The sequence below is a fragment of the Protomyctophum parallelum genome, assembly GCF_964188405.1.
Source record: "Protomyctophum parallelum genome assembly, chromosome: 1".
Lineage (NCBI taxonomy): Eukaryota > Metazoa > Chordata > Actinopteri > Myctophiformes > Myctophidae > Protomyctophum > Protomyctophum parallelum.
The window spans coordinates 22576817-22598140 of record NC_139697.1 but is presented as its reverse complement, the minus strand read 5'-3'; the positions used below and the strand labels follow the sequence as shown (position 1 = coordinate 22598140).

Genomic DNA, 21324 nt, shown 5'->3' with positions numbered 1-21324 from the left:
AAAACCAGGGGCACACAATCTGTTGGAACTACTCCAGAACTACTCTGCCAAGGCTGGGAGGTACACTTCTGGCACATGGAGGGACTAGGCTCTGTGGGTTGTCTCCTGGCTGGGTACGGTTACCCATAGTAACAGTACCTCCCTTTCACTCCCATTCACTCCCATAGTATCAGTCCCATAGTAACAGTACCTCCCATGCACTCCCATAGTATCAGTCCCATAGTAACAGTACCTCCCTTTCACTCCCATTCTATCAGTCCCATAGTAACAGTACCTCCCATTCACTCCCATTCACTCCCATTTTGAAAGGTGTGTTAAAATGGCCTAAGTCACATTTTATTATGACTTAGGCAAAATAATATGGCCTAAGTCTCCCTCTTGACATAGGCCATTGTTTTAATAGGGTGTAACAGGAAGGCCTTTTACATTAGGGCTCGGGTGATTTTACCAGAGGTGGCCAGCATCACCAGGTGGTGATTTAGGCCAAAAAAGCAATTTGGCAAAAAATGACTTTGGCAATTAGTATAATAAGGTGACAATATTCAAAACAGTCAACAATCATGGTAGAAATCATGGTAAAGCACTATTTCGGGTAGCCACCATCTTGTATATGCACAATAAGGGTCCAGACACACCCAATAATAAAAATAGGTATTCCATTGAGTCTCTCATGGTCAGAAAACATGAAATAGACACTGATTTTGCGTTTCTAGCTCATCTGGTTCAGAAGTTAGAGCCAAACCTATTTTCTGGGTGCTAATATTGTGGTGGCCATATTGTGGCGGCCATATTGAATTTCATGGAAACCTTCAATACAAAATATGTTCATATTTATATCATTGATCAACCTGAGAAGTTTCGTGGATTTTGGTTTTGGTTTAAGATTTTGCCCTATTCACCCCCCATTATAACTAATAGGGGCCAATATTGCGGCGGCCATATTGGACTTCCAGCAAAAAATTGACCGGGTTGTCCATATAGGTTGTGATCCTACGGGGTCATAGATACTATTTCTGGTGGACAACCTTTGAGGTCATGGCAAATGCAGGTTTCCTAAAAAAAGGGTGGTTTGCCCCCTGGGTATTATCAGCTTGCAGAGCTGATCAATGATCGGACTTTTTAGTCTAGTCACGTGGTGTAGTTATTTTTTTTGCAATGTATTGATATTAAAAAGAAAATGTAGGCGACTTTTGGTAATATGTCCGTTAGGTTAGAACTTGTAGCTCAAGTACAAATGCGACTGAACAACTTTCCCTAGCAGTTGAGTAATATTTTTCCAGACCAGGAGTATCTATTCTTTGCCTGAGCACCACTGCCCATCACATCTCTCCTTCTCTCCGTCCTCCTCCCTTGTTCTCTCATTCCCTCCGTCCCTCCAATTCCATCCATCACTCCCTCCCTCGCTCCCTCGCCTCCGCCTACTTCTGCATCTCACACTGCAGCAGTAGAACAATGGAGGGGTCAGACTTGGCGGCCTCTTTGAACTCCTCCAGGGTGATCTCGTCGTTGTGGTCCTTGTCCATCTTGGAGAAGATCTTGTCCACGCGCTGCTGCGGGGTCAGCCCGTCCTCGTTCATACGCATCATGATCACCGTGCCCACCATCTTGTAGATGGCCTGGAGATGAGGAGAAGTTGCCTTGTTAGTTAGTTAGTTAGTTAGTTAGTTAGTTGTAACTAACGATATTGGAGTTAGTTGTGCTCCTCGGAGTCGGAGCACAGGGAACCGCCAGGCCAGGTACCGGTCAATCTGGGAACCCATCGGCAAAAAAAGGAAAAGAAACAGCACCCTCTGCTGTTTGTTTCCTTTGATTTTGCCTCAGATTCGGTAGCAGCACAGAATCTGTTCTTGAGAGATATAGGCACCGGCAGGTGACTAGGTCATTGTGGACCAGAACTGTTGAGAATTCGCCAATCAGGATGGGATATGAAAAATCTGATGGATCCGTCTTGATCACTTGACTATAGAGATCATGTGTTCGGATTTGAGTGAATTTTGTTTTACACAGATCAGTGCGGTTAGAGGTAAATAAAAACACGAAATGGCCTGTTATTGCACCACCATGAGGCTGATTTAAAAATAATTAAGTGACATTCTTCCTCAACCTAATGGGAGTGTGTGTGCAAAGTGATAGAAAAGGCATGCCGTGTTCATGATTTGAGGCATTTTGTTCAAAACGGAGGAAACGAATCATGATGGAATTTGAAAAATCTGAAAGACGTTTCGTTTAATCGCTTTGTTTAATGACTAGATACCGTGTACCAATTTGCGTGACACAAAAATGTGTTTTGAAAACATCAGCAGTTTGCCACACACTATAGAGCACCAAAGTCCTGACGTCACTGTCAGTAGAGGGCGTCAATCCACAGGTTCGTGTACTTTTTATTTGCATTGTAATCTCCATAGGGGGATTTTAGATCGCCTCATATAAGAACTGTGTTTGAAAAATAAACCGATCACCCCGGGCCTTTTCACTCATATGGATATGAAGCATCGGCTGAAGGTGGAAATGTACAAATATACCCAAAGACATTTGTACATACCCAAACAAAATAAGCGTTAGAAACGAGTCAAACAACCCAGAGACTACATTTCCGGGTAGGCGGGTGGCTGCATCTGCCCGTCGCACAACAGAAACTGAATGTTAATTACATTTATTTTAATTTTATTGATATTTAATGTTTTGTGGTTAGTACGAGTCGAGTCACCACCAGCTGAGCTTACGTCAACGAGGAATCTCAGGAACGCAATGTGTTGACAGCTGGGCAGCAGCGTGTTGACAGCAGCGACATTGCCTTCATATGTAGTTTCAAGGCTTTTGCGGCCACATTAATTCAATTTTCTCCAGAAACTGACTGTATCAAATATGAATGGACATCATTAACGACACACAGCCACTCCCCTTACATAACGGCCGGGGGGGTCGGTTTATTTTTCAAACACAGTTCTTATATGAAGCGACCTAAAACCCACCTCGATGATCTCCAGCATCTCCACGCGTGTGATCTTTCCGTCACCGTCCAAGTCGTACATGTTGAAGGCCCAGTTGAGCTTCTGCTCGAAGCTACCCCTGGAGGTGATGGAGAGCGCACAAATGAACTCCCTGAAGTCGATGGTTCCATCTCCGTTCTTGTCGAATGTCCGGAAAGCGTGCTGGGCGAACTTGGACGCGTCGCCGTAGGGGAAGAACTGAAGGAGGCAGAGGGCAGAGTGAGGCTACTTGTACTTGCATATACTGCTGTCGGGGAGAAACCAACCTTACTCCAAATGTTCATTTATCAGGAAATGAAAAATATACTCTTTTTCAGGAAATTAAGAAAACCTTGTATTTCTTTAAAACAATGCCTCATCAAAGTTGGTATTGTGACTTTATATATTGTCAATTACTTGCATGAGAGGGGGGGAGGTTGTGGAGTTAGCTGCTTTAGCAGAGAGTTTGAGGGTCCAATGGATTTAAGATTTTTTGTCCGAAGCTTTTCATGGGTTCAATTATATATTTTTAACCAACACACATAGCAAATTGACTTAGTAGGTGGTTTCCTCCCGACAACAACACTATTGTTGTGCAGTAATGTGACACACATGCAGCTTCTCTTGGTATAGAGCCGGTACGGTATAGATGTGTATTAGGCTATGAACAGGAAAATAACTCGTATACTCACCTTCACATAGAGCTGTTGGAATTCATCCAGGTTGAGGATACCAGTTGGGCAGTCTTTCAGGAAGCCCTTGTACCACTGTTTGAGCTCTACCTCGTTGAACTCGGTGCTCTTTGTCAGGTCCTCCAGGACCTCAGGGGCCAGTTTGCTGTTGTGTTTCCCCATGACTCTTCACCTCTCTAGAAGGAGAGAGAGAGAGAGAGAGAGAGAGAGAGAGAGAGGGAGGGAGGGAGGGAGGGGGGAGAGCTTTAGATAAATGGTACAAAACAACAGTGTCCCTGGGCCTGTGTTGCTGAAGCAGCCATGATAGGGACAGACGCAAATATACGGTAGAATGACGTGAGCAGGGAACCATAAACGTAAAATGCAGGCAAGCACTTATGCAGCTCTGTACAAGCACGCACGCACGCACGCACGCGGCGCGCACACAGACAATGATGTGCCTGTTTCCGTGCGGTTAGTTCAGACACCCGTGCCGAGCATCTGTTACTCTGCTACAGTTTACATGCAAGCTGTGAGCTGTCCCTCCTCCTCCACTCCACAATAATGAATTCCCACCATCTCACCGAGCCCCGTCAACCCCTCGTATATACGCGCAGAGCCCCCTTGAGAGCATCCCTGCTCTCTCTCTGGCTGTAACACCACGGCCCATTACCTGGCCAATGTGCCACTTGCCCTGACACGCTTCACTCAGCCCGGAGGCAGTGCATGGTGGAAAATATACTCGCTTTTTTGAGGGGTCTATGTCCAGCTTTGAGGGGCTGTGTAAACACAAGCATCGAAGACAAAAGTATATGTAAACGCAAACACTGAAGACAAAAGTATATGTAAACACAAACACTGAAGACAAAAGTATGTAAAGTAACACTGAAGATAAAGGTGTGTAAACACAAACACTGAAGTCAAAAGTATGTAAAGTAACACTGAAGATAAAGGTGTGTAAACACAAACACTGAAGTCAAAAGTGAGGACGCAAATTGTGATTGACATCTGATTTTACTAAAAGTATCAATACTTCTAATATAGAAATACTCATTATGCAGAATGTCCCATTTCAAGTTTTCAAATGTATAAACATCTTTTGAAAATAGCTTATAGCAAAATAGCTTGTAGATCAGCTATTTTCGAATGGCCGAAAGGTATATGCTGAAGTTGTTAATGTATGTTAGTAACTAGTAACTAAAGTTGTCAAATAATTGTAGTGGAGTAAAAGTACAATATTTGCCTCTGAAATGTAGTGGAGTAGAAGTAAAAGCACTGACGTAAAGTGCAAATACCTCAAAACTGTATACTTCAGTACAGTACTTAAGTACATGCACTTTACACCACACCACTGCCCAGGGGCCACAGCGTCCCTCTGCGCTATGGGGCCTCAGTCCGTGACGCCATGTCTGACGAACCGTGGCAAAAGAAACAGCTTTAGCACTCTGATACCGCAACTCTGATACTTGACTCCCGAGCCAGCCTGGCACAAATCCCCCCTCTCTTAATGTATATGGATATAGATTATTCGGGAAAGCGATGGCTTATAATGGGCTTAAATGGCTTCCAAGTCCTACATTTTATGATCGGTGAGTCATCTAGTAGTCTAGACTTCATATCAGCATGGCACTAGTATTTCAGGTTTATTACGCCCTGACAAGGAACGAAGGACGCGTAATGGTCAATTTTACACCGTGGCTCTGTAGGAGGCTAACCATATAACCATGAACCCCTCCAACCCCTCCTCTTCCAGACATAGTGAGACAGGTCAAAACTGTCCTCATTTCACTTTAAAACGTACATTTTCTCCCAGTTTGTCTGAACCCCTCCAATCTTTTTACATTTTTAAATTGAATGGCTATATTTAAAGCTGCAATATTTTACATGTCCCACCTGGGATTCTAACCCGGGGGTTATTATTTATTGCAACATACTCTACTATACAGATTGTTTTGTTAATAAAAACAACATTGTGGATTCACATAGGAACAGTGTGACTCCAATGTGTATCTCAGACTTCATGTAAATCTGTCATATATGACAGTGGTTTTCAACCAGTGGTCCGGGGACCACCAGTGGTCCTTGAGAGGCTTCCAGGTGGTCCCACTCCCCAGCTAAATGACCAAATGAGAGTTGGTAACCAAATGGAACCTTATAGAACTTTAACTCTTGAGAGTGTAAAATATTCCTTAGTGCTGGGTCTGAGTAAGCTAAATGTCATCAGTGGTCTGTGAATCAATTGCAGAATAATATAAATAATGGGCCTTGATATGAAAAGAGGTTGAAAACCACTGATCTATGACATATCTATGACTAAGCATTTTAAACTTTAATTTGTGGCTCGGATCGGGTTTCCGGGTTACCTTTGTCGGAAATCATACGTTATAGATGATGGTATAATAGATGACCGATGTCGCAGGCTGGGCACAAGAAAGTCTCAGATCCAAATGAAGCTACAGTAAGACCCTGTCTTGTTACATTAACTCTGTATTTTTGATTGGCGCGCTAGCCCCTCCTATGTCCAGCTCTGAGTGTTTGTGTAAACACAAACACTGAAGACGAGAGTGAGGATGCAAATCGTGATTGGGCCGGTGTGATTGGGCCTGAGAAGTGCCATCGGTTGAGAATGAGATGATACATGACGGTGACGACGTACGGTATGATGATGATAAGAGCGCCCCTCACTTCACAGTTCACACGAGTGTGATTTTTACTGTATACACATAATACGGTACAACAGGATTTTGCAGGGTTAACTGTTGGGGGAGATTGGACGGAGACAGAGGAGTGTGAGATGCAACACATTAAGGGGTCGCAGTGTCGTGGCTGCAACGCCTGCAGCGCCATTATCCCCAGCGAGACAGAAGGTCACTTTGGAGGGGAACAGCACTGAACCGGACTGTGTAGTAGAGCTCTCTCCCACTCCCCCCCCCCCCTCTCTCCGTCTATGTCTCTCTCTCTCTCTCTCTCTCTCTCTCTCTCTCTCTGTCTCTCTCTGTCTCTCTCTCCTCGTTCTCTAGGGTCTCTTCCTCCCCACACGGTGACATTCCAGATGGTTCTAGAGTGACGGTTTCACTTCCTCTAAAAATTATTGACAGCCCCGGTATCCACTCGTGTGCCTCTATGTAAATCACTGACTCCGAGAACACACGTGTATACACAGCAGATGGACACACATGGACATCACACAACACCGCACAATCCTTTGCGGGCGCCTTGTTTGTGGCTCACGCCCCTGTTGGTGCACAGACCATAATATGCTCCTTGTGAGCGTGACGAGGACTCGGCTTCGAGTCTGACTTCCGTCTCGTGTTGAACGATCTCGAGAGAAAGCATGAAGCTGCAATACATCACTTTGTGTGTGAATAAAATGTCATTCTTACGGTAGCGTATGACGGCATGTATGTGAATATATATATATATATATATATATATATATATATATATATATAATAAGTGACACAACTCCAGCGGTTTGAGGTGGTCTCCCTGCACTCCTATTGAGAAATGTATCTCCTGTGGTCAGGTTGACATCCTAACAGGTACGGCATGAAACACAAAGTGTAATATCTCCCTGGCCCTCCCTCGTCTTAGGCCACACATACAAGTATTGTATGTGTATTGTAAAAAAAGAAAGAAAAACGGTTGTATGTTTGTTTCTTGTGTAACCGAATCCAATGTAGCATGATAATTCCTCAAGACAAAAATGGCTGGCAGGCCTACTGGGAACTGCATCCTGAAAACAAGGGGAAATGAACAGTGCCCAAAGCAGCACAGGGCCAATTAGAATGTCTCCTGTGTGTGATGCTGTTTACCAGGAATCTCCCCTCAGCTCTCCTCCCAGAGGCGACCGTCGCTTTTCCTCCCCGAAATCACAAACGATTGGCGACGCCTCGTTCTGTGACGCACACAGAACTGCATCACATTCCAGGAGGACAGCACTGGCCAGCTTTCCTCTGTGATCTGGAAATATTGCGGGGAGGAAAAGTGCCATAATTCGCCTCCCAGAGTGGAAGCTCTCACAAGGGCAGAGTGCTGCCCTTGAGGAGGTTCCTCTATCTAGACTCTAGAGAACTTCTTTCTCTATCTGGTTTCCCTCTGAGAGAAAATGATTATAGACGTGAGATTAACTCGCCTCCACACCATTCCGTCACACACCTTGGACATTGGGGTGTGTGTGTACTTTGACATTGTGCAAATGTAAGCAACTGGACCTGTATGGATCCTAAGCATACATTAAAGGTCCTTTCAGACAAGGAGCGGGTGACACTGGCGTTGTCGCCTGGATCAACGATATGTTGATAACGCTCAACACACAATCCAGGTCTAGTCAGCCACGGGCGTGTACATGAAATGAGCATTGCACGTGACAATGAATTCACGGAGCCGCGCCCACGAAAAAACACTTGCGTTGCTGCCCCTGCAACTTCTCAGCATGTCCAAATTGAAAATTAATTACTAGGCGCGTCAGTCGCTGCCTAGCCTGGGGTCCACCTATGATTTCTATGGCATAAGCAGCTCCCGGCAGGATCCGCCTCGAGAATCTAGACACAGCTGCACGACATGAGACTAATTAATTAAAGCGACAGAGAGAGAGAGGAGAGCGTGTGTGTGTGTGTGTGTGTGTGTGTGTGTGTGTGTGTGTGTGTGTGTGTGTGTGTGTGTGTGTGTGTGTGTGTGTGTGTGTGTGTGTCTATGTGTGTGCGTCAATTTAACAAAGTGCAGACGATCAGAAATCGGCAGAGTGATCCACGTTTGCGCTACTGTATGCCGAATTGAAGTGGACTCTGTCCCAGACTTTTTTTTTTTCTCCCTGGAAATAAAAACGTCTAGGCTAGTCGCTGCCCATCTGAAAGGACCGTAACATGTTAACACAATCTAAGTACAGTATAATGTCCTAGTGTCAGGTAGTCAACTACTGGTTGACAAGTAGTACTGCCTGAAGGTGCAATATCTCCCACCATGGCAAGTAGGGAGTGCCTTTTAGCTGGGGGGGTGGAAATTCCGGTCTCTCGTGCCAAGAGGCCGCGCGTTCCGAGATCTCCCTGCTCTGACACTGGTATTCTTTGTGTTTACAGGTTGCGGTATTATGTCATCATCGCACATGATATCTTGACACAGGCTGATATGTAAAAGAGAAGGATTGCAAGGTAACTGGCTCAAATTTAGGGGAGTGGAACTGTTTCGCCTCTCGATTATTCTGTTAATCCAAAAAGGTAATAATCAAGTATAATAATCAAGACAATCGAATCCGTCTACTCAAATGCCACATGACAGACAAATACTTAGATCTGCTCTACAATATAGGCCTACATATAATTTGTAAGTAAGTAATACGTTTAAAATAGATCTGCTCTAATAGCCCCTACTCCCTACAATATAGGCCTATATTTGTAAGTAAGTCATATGTTTAAAATAGATCTGCTCTAATAACAAAGTGGTCAAACCCATATACCCACTGGCGCTCGTATGAATAGCTTTATGCTCTGCATGCTGTAGTGTCCCATGGACATACTGTAGTCTGTGCAGTCCAGGGAGGGATGGTGATACCTTTGTCCGTACACGTTAAATGCGTACCAGAGGCTCAAAACACACACACACACACACACCCTCACACACACACGCTGAAGGCAAATCGTGTTAATTTATTACATACATGTTTTCTAGGGGTATTAAGGCATTTAAGGGCTGCTGAATCCAAATCTGCTCTATGTATAACTCAAAAATGGATGCTAAGCCCTCAAAATGGACACACACACACACACACACACACACACACACACACACACACACACACACACACGTGCACACACACACACACACACACACACACACACACACACAATGCACACATCCAGGGACAACCAGAACAGATTAGATTATAGCCTATAGTAGCCTATACTATACGGTATACACACAGAGAGAAGATAGTCTGCCCAGCAGAAGCTAATAATTCTAATGTGACAAAAGGAGATATTACATCGCTGGGTGTAGAAAAATGATAAGGCTGAGAGAGAAAGGATGTATACTCTGTCTGCGATGTCTATTCACACTTCTGAGTGACCAGACAGACGGACAGACAGACCAGACAGTGTGGAGAAGGGAGGATGAAGATGCCAATGTGATCTGTGAGGCAGATAAGAAGGCAGAGGAGAAATATCAGAGTGTCAGTCTGAGAGTGGAGAGAAGACGTGTGTCTCGTTCTACTCTGAACTGCACCGAATTCCGTGTTCTTCACGGCTGTCGAAAGCAAATGGCAAAACAAGGAAGCGTGGTCTGAGTTGTTAATGCGTGGATGACTCAGACAGGGGGAGGGCGGGTGGCAGCAAAATCCTGAGTGTTCGTTTGACTCTCACCGAGTGTGAAATTAGACCCCCACACAGGTCACTTTTTACTCTCTTGTGATGACTTGAGTTAAATAACGTTTTCCCAACACTAGCTTGACAGCAAAAAACGTGTTTGAGGATATCTGTTGGCAGGTGTTAGCAATGTGCTGCCATGAAGGTGATGGTGTCATGAAGCATATTTATTTTCATATCTCTCAAGGCATGACAACTCATCCACAATCTGCGAATGCTACAGTCTGTAATTGTGCCTGGTAAAAGTTCTGCACAGGAAGCTGTCATCTGTTTTACTACTACTTTGATCTACTTTCAAATTTACACACTATACTATAATATACTCACTATAGAGCATGCATAAAGTGAATGGCAAATCGAGTGGCAAAGTGAGTTTTTAAATGTCAGCTCCACTCGGATCTCAGAACCAATTTCAGGGGCCATTAGGGTTCGGGTCCATCATTTTGAACCCGTGAAGAGTTCTATGTGTATATAGCCTAATTTATTATCTATAATAATATTTATTGCAATGCAATCCAATGTTTCATATAGTCATTCCAACTTTCTGACCCCACACTTTTGAGCGCCTGATTGTAACGTTTGCAAGAGATGAAAACGAGCTTGTCTCGTCAATCTTGAGCCTTGACTCAAGATTGACTCAACCAAAAAATGAAACAGATTCGCTCGAGTCTGCCCTCACCTCTGCAGCAGGCAGGCCTAATTGCTTATTGCCTACAGCCCTACACTATCTTCACATTGTGTGCCACTGCATTCGGGGAGAAGGCTGCTCCTTCTCTTATTAACAATATATATCCTGTAATCCCGCTCTGGCGAATATGCGATGGAAGTGGCGGGGATACAAAGACAGTGTTTTGCTGCCCCTATACAAGTTTTGGTATAGCGGTCACAATTTGCCTTCCAAAGTTCCACCACACTAGGGGCCCAGACTTCGCTTTGGACTTGTCGTGAAGGCAATCCATCTCTTTTTTTGGCACCTCCGTCCCCATGTCCCCTCCTCACCTACACTTTTCATCATTATTGAGTGTAGTGTGTACGTGCGTGATTGCGTGCAGTCCAGTCCAGTGGATTGTTTGTCTCCTCTCCTGCTGATTGTAAACACAACATGAACATAGTACTCTTATTATGCATATCGCATTGATAGCCTAGATATATTTTCGAGTAAAAGGGTTCGAGCCCATTAATTAAGATTTGATTGCCAACTATAACGAGTGATTGTTCGAACCCACTAATGTTCGGGGACAGCCTTACTCACTATGCTCACTATACTCACTATGCTCACTATATACTCAATATGCTCACTATATGCTCACTATGCTCACTATATACTCACTATGCTTGCTATATACTCACTATTCTCACTATGCTCACTATATACTCACTATGCTTGCTATATACTCACTATTCTCACTATGCTCACTATATACTCACTATGCTCACTATATACTCACTATGCTCACTAGTCACTATATACTCACTATGCTCACTATATACTCACTATTGTCACTATGCTCACTATATATTCACTATGCTCACTATATACTCACTATTCTCACTATGCTCACTATATACTCAATATGCTTACTGTATACTCACGCTCACTATATACTCACTATGCTCACTATATACTCACTATGCTTACTGTATACTCACGCTCACTATATGCTCACAGTCACTATACTCACTATACTCACTAGACAGACAGTGGTGGTTTTGGACTTGAGTAAGCAGGCCTACCAACAAGACCATAGGATAAAACTACTAAACTACGAGTAAGCTAAAGATCCTGCATTTAAAATCTGTTTAAAGTTGTACTCATTATGCAGATTTAAGATCATACAGTACATGTTATTGAACTATGCATTTTTGATCATTACTAATCAGCTATATTATTTTTAAAGATTACTACGAACTAAAGCTGTCAAATGTAGTGGATTAAAAGTACATTTCCCAGTAGAAGTAGAAGTATCAAGGAATTGATACTCAAGTAAAGTAAAGTACCTTAATACCTGAGCAAATGTACACGCTTAACACGGGTCAAGTGGTCAGATGGGTGGGCCACCAACACTTTTCAAGTGGTCCCTGGTCCAGGTTGAGAGAGCCACTGACCAACGGCTAACGATACAGAGATGCATGTATGCAGAGCAGTTATTGAGATATGGATGAAAGATCATTTACTGGACTGCCACTCCCCGCAGCTCACCCACTCCGTCAAGAGGAGACAGTGAATAATCGGTCGCCCTGACAACCGTTGCCCAGCACCCTGCCAAATGGCCATGGGGCTGTTGCCGTCAGGCTGTGTGTGTGTGTGTGTGTGTGTGTGTGTGTGTGTGTGTGTGTGTGTGTGTGTGTGTGTGTGTGTGTGTGTGTGTGTGTGTGTGTGTGCTTGTATGCATTGTATTTCTGGTTAATTGAAAATGGAGGACCCTGTTGTAAACAAGTCTTAGTACTTTTCTGGTTTCATCCTCGTAGCAGTTTTTGTATTGACTTGTGCTTTCGTTTTAAATGTACCCATTCTACATACTGTGAATTTAAAAAAATCAATCAATCAATCAAACCAAAAAATGGCATTCATAAAATCACTGTCCTTAAATGTTGATGCCCTCACATGTATAGTACTACAGATGTGTGTGTGCGTGTGTGCGTGTGTGCGTGCATACGTGCGTGCGAATGTGTGTGTCCACACAGTAGAATGTGTGTGTCTATGACTCAGCCCCTTTGTGCATGAACAATGCTAACCTTTAGCGCCCCATATCTCCAAAACATAATTTATTAATTTCAGCATTCATTACCGTCATCCTGTGCCTCATGTCTTGGGGATGCTGTAATGTGTCTGCAGCATTGTTTCTCTCTGGGATAATTTGACAGCATGAGCATACCGTCCATTAAATGCACAAATTAAAGCCCAACCGATGCCATATTTCTGGGTCTGATTCTGATAGCCTATACCGGATTTTGGATTCCTGTCCCACTGTTACCGATGTGTTAAGAGATAGTTTGGCAAAAGGTGCAACATTAATAGCCAGAAATATGGCTATAGGTTGAACGTCACACATTGGCCGTGGAGAAATGCTCTACCTGTTCACCCACTCTTTAGATTCCTAAATCTGAAGGCCCTATTTCATCCATGCTAAACCACTTATCCCTTAAGTTCTTTGCTTTAAAAAAACGAAACATTTTTGAATAGTTCAACTAGCCGATCTACATCGACACGTAGTGACCTTGTAGATTGGCTATTTCCACTATTCAAACATGTTTTTCAAAATAGTAAAAATAATTAAAAGGGAAAGGCAAAGATGTTTAGGGATAAGGGGTTTAGCATGGACGAAAGTAGAGCCCTTTGGTCTCCATTTTCGTCACCGCTAAACCCCTTATCCCTAAACTTCTTTGCCTTTTTTACTATTTCGAAAAACATTTTTGAATAGTTCAACTAGCCAATCTACATTGACACGTTGTGAGCTTGTAGACTGGCTATTTTAACTATTCAAAAATGTTTTGCTAAATAGTAAAAGAAGGCAAAGAAGTTTAGGGATAAGGGGTTTAGCGGTGACTAAAATGGAGCCCTTTGTATCCTATCTATAGGCCTATAAGAAGATAAGAGAATCTACATGCCTGCCAATGGGAGTCTCTGAGTTCTGGAATGTTAAATTAAAGGGCCACTTCACCCCTTTTGCAACCATACCTTATTTTAATGATTTTTGGGAGACAAGAAACACTTTCCTGGGCGGGTTTATGTGTGTGTGTTTTTAGATATTTTAGTATTTCAAAGTGCCCAGTGATGTCATGGACAATGGTCTCACTTCCTTATCCTGGACTACATCAGTCCATGAAGTAGGCCTAATACACTGTCTTAGTAAGACAGCCCTCTCCCTCTCCACAAGGTGGGGTGAGTTAAGCAAAGCATTATGGTCATTGTAGTAATCCAGTAGTGAGACCAGTGTCCATGACATGACACTTTGAAATACAAAAATATCTAAAAACACAAATTACCCACATAAAAACCCCAGGAAAGTGTTTCTTGTCTCCCAAACATCATTAAAATAAGATCTGGTTGCAAAAGGGGTGAAGTGGCCCTTTAAAGAATTGCCAGCAGCAGGTCAATAATTGGAAAAGAGTCTGGGAAAATATTTCCCTCTCATCACGAAATTATATCAAATTTTAAATTCACCCATAGATTCGATTTGACTCCAAGGAAACGTTTCCAACTCCGGCTCTGTACGACACCCATTTGCACACTATGCAACAATAACAAACTGGGAACATATTATGCACAGATGAGTGCAGATGTCAATAACTTTTGGTTTAGAGTTTCAGAAGTATTACCCGAGTTAATGGGAACTCGTATTCCCCTCTTGCCTAATATTCAAATGAATGTTGAATAACGATTCAGTGATCAGGACCGAAATGTCTGTTTGGCTCTATGCAGCACAAATGTACAACGATACCTGAGGGTGTGTACACTACAGTACATGCACGCACGCACGCACACACACACACACACACACACACACACACACATAATAGAATCACCAGAATCACACACAAACAGAATCATGCACTATTTGGCTTTACACACACACACACACACACACACACACACACACACACACACACACACACACACACACACACACACACACCTAGATACAGTACTGTAGCTATATGTAAATCTGTTTACTGTCCGACTTACTGTACTTGTGCAGTATGAGCGAAGCAGGGAACCTGGACAAATGACTGTAATATGTGAAAATATCCTTCTGCATGTGGAGTATTAAACACTGACGTTTACAGACCCGATGCTTTTTACCAAAGCATTTGTGTGGAGGTTAGGAAGCAGGAAGATGGGGACGCTGTGGGCACTGGGGGGCGTGTTCCACGTTATCAGTGCCCATACCCTAAGTGGGGTTGGCAAGATGCATGGCCTTTCTGTGTGGAGTTTGCATGTTCTCCCGTTTCCCCTAGGGTAGGTAGGTACCCTCACCAAAAAACATGCAGTACTCCTGGTCTATGGCTCTATACTGTCTCCCCCTAGCCAGATGGGGCGGGAAAGGAACTGGTTGGAATAACGTCTTCCTTCCACGCGCTACATCCAGCCAGGAAAACTCCCCGCTGTCAGGTGAAAAGAAGTGGCTTGTACTCCTCATGCATAGAAGAAAGCATGAGGTCAGTCCGTTGCTTTCCCCAGGTTGGCAGAGGAAGTGTAGCACCCAGGATTACATTAGATAAGTGACACTGGGTGAAAAAATGGGTTGCAAAATCGTGGGATAAAAATTAAAAAGGAAGCGGGAAGTTGTATTATATTGTAAGTATACCAGTGTATGAAGTGCATGGGAACCACAGCAGGGGTTCTCAAGATTTTCCATGTAATGCCAACCCCAAATACAGATGGGTCCATTTTTAAATGTCACAATTAACATGAACCATAGAGGCTAAATATAATTGTGATAATGATGATAATATTTCAAGTTCAAAAGATGTTGAAAATGTCGTAATACAGATGAAGAGCTTTCCAGACAAAAGACCTGTAGCCTACATGGATGGATTTAAAGTTGTTGTTTTTTGCATGCATAAAGTGAGTGGCTAATCCACTGGCAAAGTGAGTTTAACGTTGTTTAACGTCTTTGACTCGTTACTGATACATTATGGGGTTTCTACATGCAGATAACTAGTACAGTATGTAATTTCTCCTTGGTTATTATAGATAACTACAGTATGGACTCGGTTTTTGATAACTAGTACAAGGCAGTTAAAAGATGATACCACACTCAACATTCCTTTGTTGTCATTCAATGCCTATAGTGGCCAATTCAGGAACTCATAGGACCTGTGTGTGTGCATGTGTGCGTGCATGCGTGCGTGCGTGCGTGCGTGCGTGCGTGCGTGCGTGCGTGCGTGCGGCGTGCGTCCACAAGTCCTGATATCATAACATCCGTATCTTTGATAATAAAGGATGTGACGCAAATTAATCTATCAATCAGTCAGAGACACATGCATTCAGCGCAAGTGCCATCTCGCTACAAGCGCGCCCGCACGAACACACACCACATGCACGCACACTCACTCACTTAACCAGTGGTGCATGGCAGAGACACAGAACACCTGGCTTACAGGCTTTTGTCGCTCAACAAAATGGATGTGAATAGAGGAACATACTGTAGAGATGGAGAGAGAGACATAAATTGAGAGAGAGAGAGAGAGAGAGAGAGAGAGGGGTACACAAAGGGTGGTGAGAGAGATGGTGAGATAGAGATATAGCCTAGGTACACAAAGGGTGGCGAGAGAGATGGAGAGAGAGAGACAGGTACATAAAGGATGGAGAGAGAGACTCCTGTCGTCATTCATGTTGTGAATAGTGAAACACACATACAGAACTGAGATCATAAAATACACATGAGCCCAGATATAGACTACACTCTATCAAAGATGAGACACAACGGCCTACAAGCTCACCACGTGTTGCAGATGCAAAGTGTTTGTAGGTTTGTAGGTTGGCTATTTTCAGCGTCCATCACTATAGCTGCTCCAGAGAATATACATTTAAGCATGAATGTTTCAGGCAATACCGTTTAAATCCAGTGTTCATTTTACGGCCGCCATCTTATGGATGAATCATTATGATTTGGTTTAGTTTGGTCTTATAGACGAATAAGACTTTGTACAGTAAGTCGATAATTGTATTATTTTTCAGCTTTTTCCATTCTGAACAAATTATTGCTTATGAGCACAGTTCTTGTAAACTCTAGATCAATCTGAAAGGATTTGACGATTAAATCAACAAACCAACAAATTCCTATGACAGCAATAATTGATTTAGTCCGGGATAGCCCTACTGGGCCTGCTGTTCTATACCAACACATCTTGTACAAAACAGCATAGTGGATCAATAGGTATTTCCATGGAACAGGAAGCAGCAATATGTGTGTGTGTGTGTGTGTGTGTGTGTGTGTGTGTGTGTGTGTGTGTGTGTGTGTGTGTGTGTGTGTGTGTGTGTGTGTGTGTGTGTGTGTGTGTGTGTGTGTGTGTGTGTGTGTGTGTGTGTGTGTGTGTGTGTGTGTGTGTGCGCGCCATTCCGTGCTGTGTGACTCACATCAATTAGCCCTTTCACTATACTTTCCACCTAGCCTACATACAGTACATGACAAGCTAGAGTGTCGCAGCCAGTCCCGCCCCCTTTCAGAACGACGAGCTGCCCGGCAGAAAATTCCCCATTCATTTTTCCCATGGACGTTTCAAAAAGTATTTATTTAAAGACATTTAAGCCTCGGACAAAGCCAACTCTTGTTGTGACAAATCATGACAATAAACACAATGTTTTTTAGAAAGAAGAAAAACTAAAAAAAAAGTGTTGTAGGCTACCCTGCCCTTATTTTCATCTTTCGATATATTTGATCGGCCCAAAACGTTGTTTATTGTCATGACCGCCTCAATGAATTTCCAATTGGAGTCACATGGTTTGAAGACACAAACTTGTTGCATGGGGGGGAGGGGCCAAGACAGCCATGCAACAAGGTTGTGTCATGAAACCATGTGACTCCCATTAGAAATGCATTGAGGCGGCCATAACACACAGAAGACACAGGACACAAGTGTGTCTTGCGTGTGTCTTAGGTGTGAGTGAGGCCTTACTGCTGCAGTCTGGCAGCTAAACGCACACAGCACCAGACTGAGTTGTCACTTCCACCAATTGCCTGCCACCAATCTACCATGTCGGTGTGTGTGTGTGTGTGTGTGTGTGTGTGTGTGTGTGTGTGTGTGTGTGTGTGTGTGTGTGTGTGTGTGTGTGTGTGTGTGTGTGTGTGTGTGTGTGTGTGTGTGGGCGGGCGGGCGGGCGGGCGGGCGGGCGGGCGTGTGTGTGGGCGTGTGTGTGTGTGTGTGTGTGTGCGGGCGTGCGTGCGTGAGTGCGGGCCATGTGTGTGTATGTGTTTTGATTGGATTTGTGCGTTTTCTTTCCAAATCGATGACCATTGAACGTTGGTTGCATCACATCATGGACACATGCACGCACACATGAGCCAGGTTCACTGGTGCAAATGTGATCTGATCGGATATGACCCTGTGATGTACTCATGATGTCACATGATGGTCGTCATCATTCAATATCGTTAACAAACACTGGAGATATATAAAGTTGGCCCCATTGATTGTGCATGACCTGATGCCATCCACATCCACAGCACTGGAATGAACAAAATCACTGTTCTCTCTCTCTCTTTGTGTGTGTGTGTGTGTGTGTGTGTGTGTGTGTGTGTGTGTGTGTGTGTGTGTGTGTGTGTGTGTGTGTGTGTGTGTGTGTGTGTGTGTGTGTGTGTGTGTGTGGAAGAGGAATACGTGATGCAGGGCCCAGAAAGATATCAGCCTATTGCATCAGCACTTTTATGTTCTCTGCAAAACAGATTCTCTTCTGATTTCAATAACAATTTGCGGCATTGAAAAGGCATAGGCTTGAAGCTGAAGCTATACACACATTCAAAGATTCTCTCTCGCACACATAGGCCTGCACACGCACGCGCACGCACACACACACACACACACACACACACACACACACACACGGAGGCTATATGCACGCATGCCTTTCTTCATATAATTGGTCCTCACTAATGTTTATGATAAGATTCCACTTTATTTTCCTACTCAGTCTGTGTCTCATGGGAGTGTGCAGTTTAATAGAAACTGCAGGCTTTCTATTCCTGGAAAGTTGCAATGTGATAGGCTAATGGGAGCCATTGTTCTCACGATAATAAAAATCTAAATATATATTTAAAAAAATCTTGTTAAAAAATCTGCCTTAAAGGACCACTTCACCACTTTTCAACCTATCTTCATTATAATTGGTCTTCATTAATGTTCATGATAACATGAACATCTATTCTCCCCGTGGGCACACTGTGAGGCGTGGAGGCGTCAGAAGTAGCTGAAGTTTTCTTCTTCGTGGGGTTTTTAGACAGCTGGTGGATGGAAAAGAAGCTCCACCTCCGCGCCCGTAGGACGCGACGGACAGCTTCACGGACGCGCTCTCCTCCGCGTCCGTCGGGCGCGGAGGTGGAGCTTCTTTTCCATCCACCAGCTGTCTAAAAACCCCACGAAGAAGAAAACTTCAGCTACTTCTGACACTCCTGATGCGTCTAGTGTGGCATGGTGTTAGGTATGGGCATAAGGTTTTCAAAAACCATGGCAAACTAATTTGGCTCGCCCCCTAGTGGTCGGTTTGCAATGAAACCACTATTAGATATGTCAGTAGGCCAATATGGTTGAAACACCAAATAATTGATAGAAGAGATTTTTCAATGGATTATGTTACTAGTGGGTGTGCTAAATAACATACTAAATTCTTACGAAAAACAAACATAAGGCATCGTTTTCAAGATGGCGTCCACGATGGAGCTGCTGGGAGCTTAAAATGCCTAATCTATTTTATCAATTATTTTAGTTTACAACCATATACCGCTATACGTATCAAATATTTGAGCTTCAAAATGTATTTAGCCCAAGGAGTGTTTTTGCAAAACTAATGCTTGGAATGGATTCAGCGTCATGAAAACCCCCTAGTTTGACATGTCACATGATACATAAAGCATGATGACATTTTGAATATTAGCCTTCTTGTTATTGGTATGGTCTCATATTATGCCAATTATGAAAATTGCTCAACATATGCAAGTGAAGTTAGCATCTGGCAGTTTCTACATGCTGCGGACCCATGCTCAACATTTATAACATAAAACGTTGGTGTACTCAACATGCCTGCAGGGTTCACATTCTGCCAAAGTAGTCACCAAAAGCCAAATCTTGGTGATTTCTTACGAGTTCTCCCCCAGCTACTTTAAGTCACATGAGGAAACACATATTCTGATGATTTATTACAAAATATTATTTATAGGTCTATTCATTGCAACAGTAAAGACGCATCGACTAACAAACATATTAAAATGTACACTCTCGGGCGCGCGCGCACGCTCGCACGCGCGCATAAGTAAACATCTTTAATTGCATAATGTGGTAGACTGCCTTTTAGAATAGCTCGCGGTGCACGTGCAGGTAGCCTATAGCCTACTTATTTCAATAGGTTAACAATAACTGTTTCCATGCAGCATGCGGTCCATGCGGACGTTTCTCCGCACCGTCCTCAGGAGCGCCATGCACGATCCTCATTGATCCAAAACGTAGGCCTATGTTTACGCACGCGTACGGTCAGCCTGTCATACCCATGTAACTATGGTCAGACTGAAGACTCATAGTCTCATACCAACGTTACATCGCACCTGTGGCACTTATAAATATCTAATAGGATAATCGGACATCTTGCCGACATAGAGCAAGAGCGCGCCTATATGAAAGTCTCCAAAAATACATTCGCCTGTTGCTATAGCACCTGTGCGAAGGTCTAGCCTATTGCTGTTTAATCAATATGGATGAGAGAAGTAGCTCATGTTGATCTTTCAATTCTAGACCTTAGCCTATTTCTAACCTCTGTCCCCTTGCCATCTTGTTTCCATTCCATTGCGAATGGAAAAAGGGAAAAAAGGGTGTCTAACATTGTTTGACAGGTATAGCCAACGCCAACCCATACTCATTAACAGCATTGAGCTAGTGAACATATATTCCCCAATACACTGATTACACTCTGAGTTGCATGGTTATGAAAACAAGTCGCTCCTTACTTACCCTGAAATGTCTTGGAGGAAAAGTTAGATCCTTTGTGCTGCAAAAGACAGGTGCGCTTCTTACTCGGAGATCTTCTCGGCGCAAAGTTTGGCCAAACAAACAGCACTCATGTACCTACAATAAACCCTCGAACAGAAGTTATTGCTGCGCGCCTCCTTCCTTTCACACTCTCGCTGAAAAACGAATGAACCGCTGTCCCTCTTCGCCAACACATTTGCATAAAGACCGCCCCAACGCGTCCGCCGATTGGCTGCGACGGGATTTATAGGCGATTCCCCGGAACATCAGCCTCGCCTAACTGGACGCTCCGCCACGTCAATCAAAGCTCTCACTCTCCTCAGCAGCAGCGGGCAGCTCCGCGGCGCGCGCTTCGCTCGTGCCTGGCTGCAGCGCGTCCTTTGTAACCCCTGCCGACGGTGACAGAGGGCTGGTACAGTCATTTTTGTCGCATGTGTCTGTCGCATCATGCAAGCAAGCTGAAGAAGATGCCATGGGAGTGGGACTGTATAGTCTCCTCTTGACTTCTTCACACATGTGGATAGTCAGTGAAGAGTGATCGTTTGTATATAACTCTCTGAGAAGGTACCAATTATGTAACCAAACATTTTTTTCATATTTGCACATGCATTCTCAGAGTTGAACAGTCGTGACACTATATTTTAC

The 21324-nt window shown here is 43.7% G+C and overlaps 1 protein-coding gene across 1 annotated transcript; it reads right to left on the bottom strand.

The window, feature by feature from the left end:
- Positions 1–1418: 1418 nt before the first annotated feature.
- On the bottom strand, positions 1419–20765 carry LOC310875212 (visinin-like protein 1; the record flags this gene model as incomplete). The annotated part of the gene is made up of 4 exons (XM_083788368.1): positions 20662–20765; positions 3662–3837; positions 2973–3188; positions 1419–1616 (listed from the first exon to the last, which is right to left on the bottom strand). Exons 2-4 carry the CDS (start codon positions 3821–3823, stop codon positions 1419–1421), a joined length of 576 nt encoding a protein of 191 aa, XP_083644494.1. The 5' UTR covers positions 3824–3837; positions 20662–20765.
- Between the last annotated feature and the right edge of the window lie 559 nt (positions 20766–21324).